Genomic DNA, 12,356 nt, shown 5'->3' with positions numbered 1-12,356 from the left:
CCCCCACACACACACACACAATAGAGATGGTAGCTGGAATGTGGGAGATTAAGATCACATAATTTGAGCAGGGGGGGGGAATGTGATTCTGATATGGTTCCAAATTATGTTTTCTTCCCTTAAACTGACTATTCTAAGACCTTAGTGAATGTTGAAACAGCATTAGAACTCTGCTTGTTTTAACATATACAGGCAGGCAGGATACCCAGAATGATCGGATCTGTCCCAATCTACAACTGCTCACATACATGCACTCAAAAAGTGATAAATACGTTTTCTAATATTTGACATGCATGAGTGGGCCAAAAATCTCACAGATGTATTGAAATCATACCTTTTCACTTAATTGTCCTTTCTGTTCAATAATCAAGGTTACTCTGGGGGACCATAAGCAAGGATAATAACCATATATTCCAAGCAAAGGGTGAGCTAGCATGACCAATATGCAGAGGCATTTCCCAGAAAACAATAAGAGCTGGGGGGTTGGGGTGGGGAGAATCAGAGTTTGTTCCTGTGCCAATGACGCAGACTGGTAGCCACATCAAACCAACCTTCATCACTTCCACCTGCAGGTCTTCATGGAGGGACGGCGTCACTTTCACGGCGTTTAGGATCTGATTGAGCAGCTGCTTCTCATCGGAGTCTGTTTCCATGGATACAAACCTCTCCTCTGACAGAAGCTTCTGTAAAGAGGCACAAGGCAGTGATCACAGAGAGGCTCTCCCCTGCTGCTTACTCTGTTGTAGCTCAGTATGTAAGGAGGATAATTTTTCTTAGGAGGCATGAAGCTGGAGGCCATTAGGAAAGAACTCCTGCTCCAGATGCCATTGGAAAGAAAACAACACGTCAAACTTTTGGTAAAGTTTTTTGGCAAAGTCTTCTTCCTGCAATTAGATAAATCATTACATACTAGAGGCCCAGTACACGAAAATTCATGCACTGGAGGGGAGGTCCCTCAGCCTGGCCTGCCCTCCTCTCACAGTCTGGGAGCCCTCAGGTGCGGGAGGCGACCCGGCGATCAGGGGAAGGTGATGCCCCATCACACCTCTGCTGCTGCCACTGCCGGCAGCGCAAGCCTTGGCTGGCCCTGGTTAACTGATCCTCGGGCAGCCCTGGGCAGCTGGGCAGCCGCCATCCGAGGCTTGCCTGAGCCTCGGGCCAGCCATGGGCGGCTGGGGACTGAGGAGACTGGGGGACTCCGGAGACAGGCACCACATCTTGTGGCTGTGGGTGCTGCCATCTTTGGGTGTGGGACAGTCAATTAGCATATTCCCTCCTTATTGGCTATGGGTGCCGCCATCTTTTGTGATGTCGTGAGGGTCAATTAGCATATTCCCTCTTTATTAGATAGGATTTTACCAAGTGAAATTCTAACATGGTGGGCACAAAGGTTATTTGGGTGATGGGGGTGGAGCATGCATGGGCCAACGCAAATCAATCCTCACAACAGTCGTGCACACATGCACTCTTTCTGAATGGAGCTTGGTCACAGGAAAGGAGTCCTGTAGACAACAAGTTCCTTTTCTCAGATGTTTACTTGTTCACTTACTACTGTGAGCTATCATTTACCCAGGAATTTCTCATGAATCTACAAAACTTGGTGTATTTTCATTAGAAAATGAATCCTGCAAAAACCTAAACAAAAAGACATTCACTTTCACCCGGTTTCCCAGGAGTCATTACGCCCCACAGGACAGCCCTTTTTTCTTTCAGGACAACTCTTGCTTTTCATGAAATTCTTTCTTAGATTGTACCCAAACCCAACTGCCTACAGCTTCTGCTCACTTATCCTTCCCCAGATTCACACGGATTAGGCTTCTGAAGTATCTGAAATCAGCTGTGATGTCCATCTAAGTTTTTTCTCCTCCATACTAACCCTCCTCGGGCACCTTCAATGGCATAGTTTCACAGGTGCCCTCGGGCTTAACATGTGGCCTCCAGCGTGAATGCAGGACCTCATGAGTGGTCTGACACAAAAGAGTAGTGCACCCTAAGGTAAACTGTGGACTGTGGGTCAATATGGTGTATCAATGTAGGCTCCTCCTTGGTTAAAAAAAAGAAAAATCATGAACCATTTTGGTGAGTGATGTTGACAATGGGGAGGTTATGCATGTATGGGACAGAGGTATATGGGAATTCCCTGAACCTTCCTCTCAATTTTACTGTAAATCAAAAACTGCTCTAAAATAATAAAGCCTTTTAAAAATTAAAAATAAAAAGATGGCAGAGGAAAATAAGGGAAAGAAATGGGGTCTTTGGTGGCACCACAGAGCTGGTACATCAAACCTAAAATGGCCCATCTCTAGAATTCTAGTTATGTAAAATAATTAAATGTGTTTATTGCCTAAACAAACACACAAACAAACGGTAATTCATAGCTTTAATCACATTCTCAGATCAAATTAGCTGCAAGTCATGGCATATTCTGTGCTGACTCACACTTGTGAATGAGAACCCCGAATTCTCATTCACAAGGACTGAAAGTGAGCTGTTCTCCCCCCATTCTGTCCCGGGGCAGTGGGTCTGTGAGACCCAGTGAAGGCCTTTCTACTAATCCCTGTTCTATCTGTCCTTGGCCACTTCAGTGTAGAGTCGCTACTGTGAAGAGCTTTTGGCTTCTGATTGTCCAGAGCAATGACTCCCTCTTTTAGCTGAATGCCATGCAGATCAGAACAAGGATGGTGAACCTTCTTCTCAGAACTCTGACATTTTTGCCTGCATTCTCTCAAAAGAGATTTTTCACTATTAATCTAGTGCACACAGGGCAGCCCAGAGTTAAAGTTAATATACGAACCTCTTACTAACTACACTGATAAAGACTGGGAAGCCCAAACATATTGCCTGAAGTTAATCTGAGGTAAAAAGGAATGGTAAGAGAAAGCTCAATGCCCACCAGGTCACTGATACTATGATAATTAAATAAACCCTTGAAATCACAGTCCCCTAACTTAGAGTGTTGGAGGGTTAAGAAAATAGTAACTAAATGGAAAATCTATACAATACTTGAGAAAAAGGAACATCAGTGGCAGGTTAAAACAACCTTCCATTCATTTTTATGGTTGGCCCAACTACCTGGGAGAAGAGCAAAGTTTTTAATAACATTATGGATGATGTTTAAAATGTCTAGTGCTATTGTATAATAAAACATACTTTATCTAATCCAGTGGGGGGGGGGAGTAAGAAAAGGTATTAGGGGCCTCTTTGAACTTAGAGAGCTAACAATGAACTTATATATACACGGATGTGAAAAGACGTCCTACAAATGCTGCTGATCCATGGCTCTGCTGAATAAACCCCCGCAGGCTTGAACTCCACAGTGCTTGTCACTTAGAAACCAAACCACTTAAAAAGTCAATGCATTTATATAGCCATCGCTCTTGCGCTCTTGCAATGGCTCTATTATGTAATGTGTAAAACACAAATGAACAAATGCTCAGAGAAGGAAATGTTCTCAAACAATCTAACTTTCCTATTAGACCAAATTTATTTTTTCTTCTCAATCTTACTCTGAAAAACAAAACACATTATCCCACTTGCCAACCTAACTGTAGAGTAGGAAACAAAACAAAATGGGTCAGGTTTACCATCAATTTTCATCCACAGAACCACAGACATTGAGTGTATATAAGATTTGAGTTGATATGGAACCTGGGGTGCCTCTCTTGGGATCCCTTATTCTCCTAAAAGTTGGACATCACATAAAATATTTCACTTTTGGCCCTACCCGGTTTTACTCAGTGGACAGAGTGTCAGCCTGCAGACTGAATGGTTGTAGGTTTGATTCTGGTCAAGGGCATGTACCTCGGTTACAGGCTCGATCCCCAGCCCCAGTTGGAGGGGGTGGGGAGAGCAACCAATTGATGTCTTCCTCTCACATTGATGTTTCTCTCTTTCTGCCTCTCCTCCTCCCTTCTACTCTCTCTATAAAAATAACAAATAAAAAAATCAATGAAAAACGTATCATCTGGAAAGAATTAACAAAAAATAAATTTGAAAAATTCACTTTTGTGTGGCTTAGCTGAGTCCTCGTGAATCAGTGTGTGAGGACAAAGGCTCAGTAAGATAATGTGGTATACAAAGAAATGTTGACGAATATTTTTTTAAAATCTTGTTATCCTCTCTGGTTATTACCTAGTTCAATCAAAATTCTGTCTGGGTCTTTAAACAGCTAGTATTTAAAATATTAACTATTTGCTCTTTCCATGCCAATGCAGCCTGTCAATTTCTGTCGTCCCCAATGCACTCAGTGCTAGCCATACCTGTATTCCTGCCAAGGCATGTTGGGCCAGCTTCACATTCTTGGATTCCAAAGCCAACTGGAGAGGCAGGAGGCATTTCTCCCTGGCAAACATAAATAAGGACATGTGAGCCCCGCAAAGTTGGCAGTCAAGTGTTAGGAGCCTTATGGACAGCCCCATCCCTCAAATGCTGCCACACACACATACAGAAACTATAACCAATCATAAAAATGCACATGGGCTTAAAAAAACACACAGGAAAAAAGCTGTGCAGAAATTATAGCATAGCAGCAGCTTGCCTTCCTAGTATGGCTCCAGGAAGAGCAAACACAAGGACTCTCAAACAACTGTTTTGGTGCATCAGTATTACCCGATGAGGCCCTCACTAGTCCATGAACATGCCTTGCTCTTTCCCAAATTAATAGAACTGCTTGTACCAGTATACCTGGGATGAACAACTCTAGAAAGCACCATTGATACAGATTTCTATGACTTGCTCGTTCCTCTCCCTCACCCGGGAAGTGGCTGCACCAGGACCATTAGCTTGCTTCATCAATATAAATTAAAATTCTATTAACTTGTCAATTTCTCTCCAAATCAAAGTGTTCAATAATCATTTGTGATTTTTAAAATTTTCTCTTTAGCCTCCAGTAAGGGGGTACACATGAATTTTCTGATGGGCTCTTAATAAACACATTTCCAAGAGAGAAATACAAATTAATCACCAGTAGCCTTGATGAATGAGAAGTACCTGGTGTCATGGAAGAAACAAATAAAATACATAGAGCTAATTGGATATTTTAAAGCTTAAAAAAGATAACTGGCCCTGGCTGGGTGCCTCAGTTGGTTGGAGCATTGTCCTGAATACCAAAAAGTTTGTGGATTAGATTCCCAGTCAGGGCACATTCCCAGGTTGCTGGCTCCATCCCCAGTCAGGGCATGTAAGGAACGCAACCAATCGATGCTTCTCTCTCACATAGATGTTTCTTTCTCTCTCTCCTTCCCCTCTCTCTAAAAGCAATAAAAACATATCCTCGGGTGAGGATTAAAAAGAATAAGTAACTGGACACTGAAACATGTCAGCAATAAACCAAAAGGACTACAAAGAGAAACATATCTGCTGGAAGCATTCATTCTAAATAATTAAACAACAGACCAAGAATTTTAATCAACCCGTTATTTCCCCACAGAGTTACACTGGCACAACAAATGAAACATAACTTAATTCTACCAGGTTCTTCTATGCTCACTTAAACCAGAGCAGCCCCATTATTATGTTTTCTATTTTCACCATGGGCGGAAAGGGTCATTGACTTTACAGAGTGTGACAGCCACAGGGTAAGACCACAGGATTTCGTCTTTGGAGAAATAAGGGCCACTGTTGTTGAACACAATGACACAGAAGTTAATTATAGCTCCGATTCCTTCCTGTCCACTCTGCAGCTCTGCTGCTTTCCCACAGAATCCTCCGTCAGCAGCTCCCTGACACATGAAGTGAGCGTCACAGGCAGTCCCTAACGCTGGTCACAAAGAACAAAAACAGGCTCCATCATGCAGAGCGTTCACCCTCCTAATCCTTCTCACCTCTCCCCTCACTAACTGGATGTTACAATACCCATTTTTATGTGACAACTGATTAGATACATGCTTTGACAGATGGATCAATTACCCAACTGTGTTATTTCCAGTTGGGTGGCTAAAATTTTGTCTCTGTTATTGTTATCGTCAGCTTGTAACACTGCTATGTAGTCAATTAAAGCAGAATAGCTGATTTTTCCAATTTTGTTTTTTTTTTAAATTTCATCATAACCAGTTTATAAGCTTGGAAAAATTAATTGGAAGGGTGAAGTCGAGTGAGAAGAAGACATAATGGGCAGATGGAATACTAACAGAAGAACTACAGAACTTTGTCTGTAAACCCTTGAAACAGTAAAATTTCCATCAGGATTAATTCACTGTGAAATAACTTTCATCTCAAATTGAGAGTCAGACCTGCCAATGAGGGCACAGTGCCAGTGAGCAAGCGTGCAGGTCCAAAGCTCTCCTAGTCTCACAGGGAGCAGGAAAAGTCTATGCCGGGTGGCTATGTGCTGAAAATGCACAAATATCACCTATTACTCACCAAGGGCACCAAACTAGAGTAGAAGCCACATCCAGCAGCAACAAGGACACTCCTGGGAATGCTGGGCCTACTGACCCTTGGGAAGCATATAAACAGGTGCTTACCCGTATTGCTCTGCCATCTGCAGGATTAGTCCTTGAAATCCTCATCCACTATCACCTACTTATTCCCACATCCACGTGATTTACACTGCAGACCTGAGCCAGGTTGTGGACACAACCTGCAGACCTGAGCCAGGTTGTGGACAATCGCCAGGACCGCCAGGTTGCACCATGATTCCAGGGGGCATCACCAAATTGCTCCCCATGCCAGTCACAGTCACTGGGCAGGACTGGAAGATGTAACCGGTCCAGCTAGGTTTTGGCTGAGTTAAAAGCTATCAATGTTTAGTGGAAAGAACAGGGGCTGTGGAATCACACAGACCCGGATTCAAACCCTAACCATGTATATAAATTGTGTAATCCCAGTCACAATGTTGAACTCTGTTGGTCTTAGCTTTTCAATCCATAAAAAGGGCATCTTAAGACCAATCCTGCAGAGTTATGGTAAGGAGGACAGATAATATACATCCAAGGTTGGCAAACTTTTCCCAGAAAGAGGCAGATAATAAATATTTTAGGCTTTGCAGTCCGTATGGTCTCTATCCTAACTACTCTCCTCTGCCACAGTACAAAAAGCAATCATAGCTGATACATAGATCAATGAACGTGGCTATGTTTCAACAAAATTTTATTTATAAGAACAGACAACAGACTAGATTTGGGCTACTGGCTTTGCTCAGCCCTGATACAGACAAAGGTCCAGCAGAGATGACCACTTTCAGTACAGAAGAAGCAGATCTACCCTTGCCATAATATTCAGAAAGACTGTGCAAAGGACATGGGGCTAACTGTCCTGGGAGGGTTGTCTTAGCAAAACCAATCATAGCACCAAGATCTCCCTTAGAAAATACGTGCTTTGAGGAAGCAGGCTGAGAGATTTCATATGGGCACTAAACCAAGACACTTGCTCCATCCACCCAACTAGCCATTCAACCAACACTTGAGCGCCTACAGTGTGCAAAGCATGATGGGTGCTCAGGAAAATCTGGCAAGGAATAAGGCAGAACAGATAGTTTCTTTCATTTTATTCATGAGATGAAAGAGAGAAAAAAGAAAATTAACATTTATCATTTCTCTACTTAGTCTACCTGTCACTATAATCTTTTTTAAAAAATTTAAATTCTTTATTGTTTAAAGTATTACATAAGTCTCCTTTTTCCCCCATTAACCTCTTTCCAGCCCAGCACATGCCCTCACCCCTCTACTGTCTGTGTCCATTGATTATGCTCATATGCATGCATACAAGTCCTTTGGTTGATCTCTTACCGCCCCACCCACCCCCGCCTTCGCCGCCTTCCCTCTTAGATTGGACAGTCTGTTCGATGCTTCTATGACTCTGGCTCTATTTTTGTTCATCCGTTTATGTTGTTTATTATATTCCACACATGAGTTGAGATAATGTGATGTTTATCTTTCTCCGACTGGCTTATTTTGCTTAGCATAAGCTATAGGCATTCTGAACCTTGTTTTACAGTTCAGAAAATGGGGGTCAGAAAGGTTTCACAGCCTCTCTGGTCATGTCAAGGCCACACAGCTAAAATCCGTTGGAAACAATTCAAACCCAAATCCATCTGATACCCAAAACCAAATTCCTTCCAACACTCTTTGGTCTCAAAAGATCAGAGCAAAGCTAGAACATACCTGTTTCTTAAACTTTTTTGGATCATAAACACACAAAAATCTGGCAGAAGACTCTTTTCCTAGGAAATAATTTCAGGGGATTCACAGCTTCCCACCCCTCCCCCCACCCCAAAATCCCAACTCCACATGGGTCCTATGTTAATATCCCCTGCTCTCAGGGCACAGGCCCCTGCCCAAGTTGGCAGAAACTTCAGTGTCTGCCTCAGAAAAGGTGGCCTGTTCCCTGAGCTTAGGGGTCTGGTAGGATGGGCAGTAGCTTCGTGTGAGAGCATATGTGTGTGTAGGAGGTGAGAGGGATGCTAACTCTCCTCAGGATCCAAGGCCTCTCATCCCCTCAGACCCAGCAGTCCCAGATCAGCATCACACGCCTCAGACCCTGACTCTGACAGGAAAGGAAGGAAGCTCACAGGGCACAATTGATCTTGCTGCATGCTCTGTGACACCATAAAAATCCTGCTGCCTAAGTTCTTGAAGGTGATTTTAATAGAAAAGAATAGCAGGGCCTGTTAACTGGGTCTCAGAATGAAATTTATAATGAAGACGCAACGTGGAACACACTCAGTGCCCTTTGCACATACTGTATTAGAATAAACCATTTTTTTGATCTTTCTAGATGCTGCCTCATTGGGAACAGGGAATACCAAAAACCAATATTCAATTACATTCAGCGATTGTTTCTTATGCACAGGCATGTACAAATCCACTCGTGCCTAATTAAATAAAGGCAGTGGCCCCAGGTTTCATGTCCTGACATGCCATTATGTCTTAAAGCAGAATAATTATCAGTGCTGCATATACACGAGGGAGACATCATCCTGAGACCCAGTGTCTGGTCACGTCAAGGAGACGGAGCCGATTTCCTTAACTGCATTATCACGCTTCACAGACCAGCTTTATTGGGCTAGAAGATAACAATGGACAAAGGGAAATTAAAATAGATGAACAGGGGACAAGTTAGGATTTATCAAAAATTACCTTTTCAATACGTGCACAAACATGAACCTCAAGTAAAATCAAATGCATTCCTGAATGTTAGGCTGATTCCCCTTGGATGCACCTCATAGGAAGGAGCACAAAGGTACCTTAGATTTCTAAGGTCTGCTTACACTCTCCAATTCTAGGATTCTATAATCTAAGCCATTTATTCAATAACTGGATTCCTTCACATCATAACCATGACTCTTGTTGAAAACCAGTGGCTTCTATGTGCAAAGTACCATGCTACACACGTCCATACTTACTGTTTTATTGAACTATAACATTTGAAAGTAGAGATTTGTTAACAAAGCAAAGAGATTGCCTGCCCAAGGTCACATGTTTGTAAATGACAGAGTTGTGATTTAAACTTAGACCACCTGTCTTCAAAACCCATGATCTTAGGCCTCTACCACAATATCTATTACCAGCAGACAGCTCCCCTCTACCCCCTGTCCCCGGGCCTATGGCACACTGCCTTAAAAAACAGCAATCCCAAGTAAAGTGTAGCATAGTGAATAGAGTCAATAACATTGTAGTAACTATGTAATTATGCCAGATGGGTATATAAATGTCTAACCACTATGTCATACACCTGAAACTACTAAAATATTGTATGTCAACTGTAATTGAAAAATAAATTTTAAAAATAAGTAAATAAAACAGCAATCCAAATGTCCACCAGGTAAAAAGAGTGCGGACAGGCATCAAACAAGTCACGTAAACGATCTTATTTTGAGTGGTCCTTCATGAAGCAATGCATTACATTTGGCAGCTGGGAACCTATAGACAGTTTAGCAGGTGGGGAAAATGTGGCTCTGGAGACAGCTGCTGGACTCCAGCTACAGCCATCACGTTTCCTAGTAGTCACGACCTTGCCTAATTTGAATACAGAAGGTTTCTGCCCCCTTGTTGTGACACTGCTGATGTTATTCATGCTTCTGAATACTGAAGCTTTAAACAGTTTGTATTAACATTGATGGATTTTCATTGACTAAGCTTTCCCAGAGCCATTCCATTGAGGTGATTGGAACTGAATTGGTTCCTTAGTTGATTTTCTCTGCAGTACAGTTAAAATATTTCCATTTCATTTCTATTTCCATAAAAATATTTTTATCAGTATCAAGTCTTTTCTATTTCATAACAAAGATTAGAGTCATCTTTCAGGAACTGTTTTAGACCCTAGAGATACAGCTGTGAACATAATATCCCTATTCTCCTTCAGGCCTTCAAGATTTCTTAGCAAGCCTATTGCAATTGTTAAGTTGAGCGAATGAAATTGCCATATTTGTAGATTGAAAAGGGTTGCATATCAGCAATTTATATGATTCAATCTATTAAAAAGAATCCCAAATAATATAATGCAGTTATGCTCATATTTTCCCTCAAGATATAAACTTTTATTATCTATCATTTTATTATAAAAGGCATGTATATACATTAAAAAGTCCAAACAATACAAAGGGACATACAGCAATGAAAATCAATTAGGACACTATTTAAGAAAGAGCTGGGTTGAATGTTGATGATAGGTATTTTCAGACAATGGCATGAGATAGCTTTTCTTTTTTAAATACTTCCTATTTGTATCAATTTTTATATAATAACTCTAGAGAATATCAGCATAACCTTAAGAAAATATATTTTAAAGCTACAAAGCCATTGGCTTCTCACAAAAATAGTCATCAATTGTGTTTCCTTCTGCTCCGCTCTAAAAGGTGAGTGAATTTGTATGCATACAGACAAAATATTTGATATGAAACTCATTTTCTTCCATTTCTTTCTGGTACTTACATTGACAATCCTTGTTTTCCTTATAGCTATTATACCTGCTGTTCTTTTCCATAAAGAAAACCAACCTTCAATTACATTATGAACCTCACTATTCTAATAGATTTGTTTTGTAACAAATGGACAACTACTGGCAAGTAAGTTTACCAATCGTCTTGAAAAAATTTAAATACTATCTAGATGTTCTTTTCTATTTGAAAATAAGGTGCGAAAAATAGAAAGTAACAAATACAAAATCATTATCATAGGAGAATGGTTTTTCTATTTTAAAGTTTTCACCTAATATTCCTGCAATATTAAAAAATACAAAATACTATTAGTCAAGAAAACAATTTATAAAGAAGAGTCAATTTTTACTCATTTTGAAAACTTTTTTCCAGATTTACTGAGTTATAATTGACATATAGCATTGTATAAGTTCAAAGTGTACAATGATGAATTCATATATGCAATATTGCAAAATGAGCACCATAATAAGCTTAGTCAATATCATCTCACAGTTATATTTTTTCTTGTGATGAGAACTTTTAAGATCAACTCTCTTAGTAACTTTCAAACATAGAATATAGTAATATTACGCATAGTCACTACGTTGTACATCCCCAGAACTTATTTATCTTTGAAAAAAATTAAAGATGGACCCCTTCATCACAAGAAGCTAAAAGCGGAAGGGAAAGGCATCCGGGAAAATTAACCAAAGTAATAAAATTTTTTAATCTTCCATCTGTCTTATGTTCTCCCCCAAAACAATGCAGCACACGAAAGCCAGTAGAAAAATCCCCACTTCTCTCAGAATAAATTTGCTTCTGTCTGAACAGCAAACTCAGATATAAAATGTGCAGGTCCATAGATCCCAGAAAATATGAGTCTGTATCCTTCTCTCTTTTATTGACTTTTTATTTACAGCAATAAAACATCAAGCATTAAATTGTCAAATTTAGCCCAAGATATAAAAGCTAAGCATCAGGCTAGTCTGAATACATGGAAAGGTTCCCCTTAAAGCCTAATCCTCAATGCTGAGATAAACTGTACTATTCAAGGCTAACAATCATTCATCAGACATATGCTCATGTCCTTTCTACTTACGCATCCATCCATCTTTACAACCACCATCCTCCTTCATGATTCTGCTTGACCCTACTAGCATTTTTAGAACCCCTCCTGGTAGGGTTAGAGCCTCCCCACCCCCATAACACAGGATGCAGTGGTTGATTATGCAGGTGATTAGGAATATTGATAAATAACCATGGATGAAAATTTACTAACCCTCCTTGGTTCACAATGTCCTTGTGAAACCCTCTACTACACAAGCAAACTACCCTACTAGTATTACAGTAGCATACTAAACTTAAAAACCAAGACCATACTTTCAAAGAGGAGATCTCCAGGATTTTATGCAATTTCTGACCAACTTTGGTAGAATCATAACTGTTAATGAGGAAGATGTTAACATTAGTTTCTTTTTCTTATGGTACATTAATTTGATGG

At 40.6% G+C, this 12,356-nt stretch overlaps 1 protein-coding gene across 5 annotated transcripts in view; it reads right to left on the bottom strand.

Annotated features, from left to right (window-relative positions):
- ARFGEF3 (ARFGEF family member 3) overlaps window positions 1-12,356 on the bottom strand; it is a 123,360-nt gene that overhangs the window by 87,263 nt on the left and 23,741 nt on the right. For 4 of the 5 annotated variants that reach the window (XM_079781094.1, XM_079781096.1, XM_079781097.1 and 1 more), the window contains exons 3-4: window positions 4,260-4,341; window positions 552-683 (exon numbers count right to left, since the gene is read on the bottom strand). In XM_079781094.1, the coding sequence (XP_079637220.1) occupies window positions 552-683; window positions 4,260-4,341 (214 nt within the window). The remainder of the gene's footprint in view (window positions 1-551; window positions 684-4,259; window positions 4,342-12,356) is intronic. The other variant, XM_079781095.1, reaches the window with a different exon arrangement.

Source organism: Cnephaeus nilssonii (assembly GCF_951640355.1).
Source record: "Cnephaeus nilssonii genome assembly, chromosome: 9".
NCBI lineage: Eukaryota > Metazoa > Chordata > Mammalia > Chiroptera > Vespertilionidae > Cnephaeus > Cnephaeus nilssonii.
Note: the sequence above shows the minus strand (reverse complement) of the source record. Positions and strands in the feature narration are given on the sequence as shown.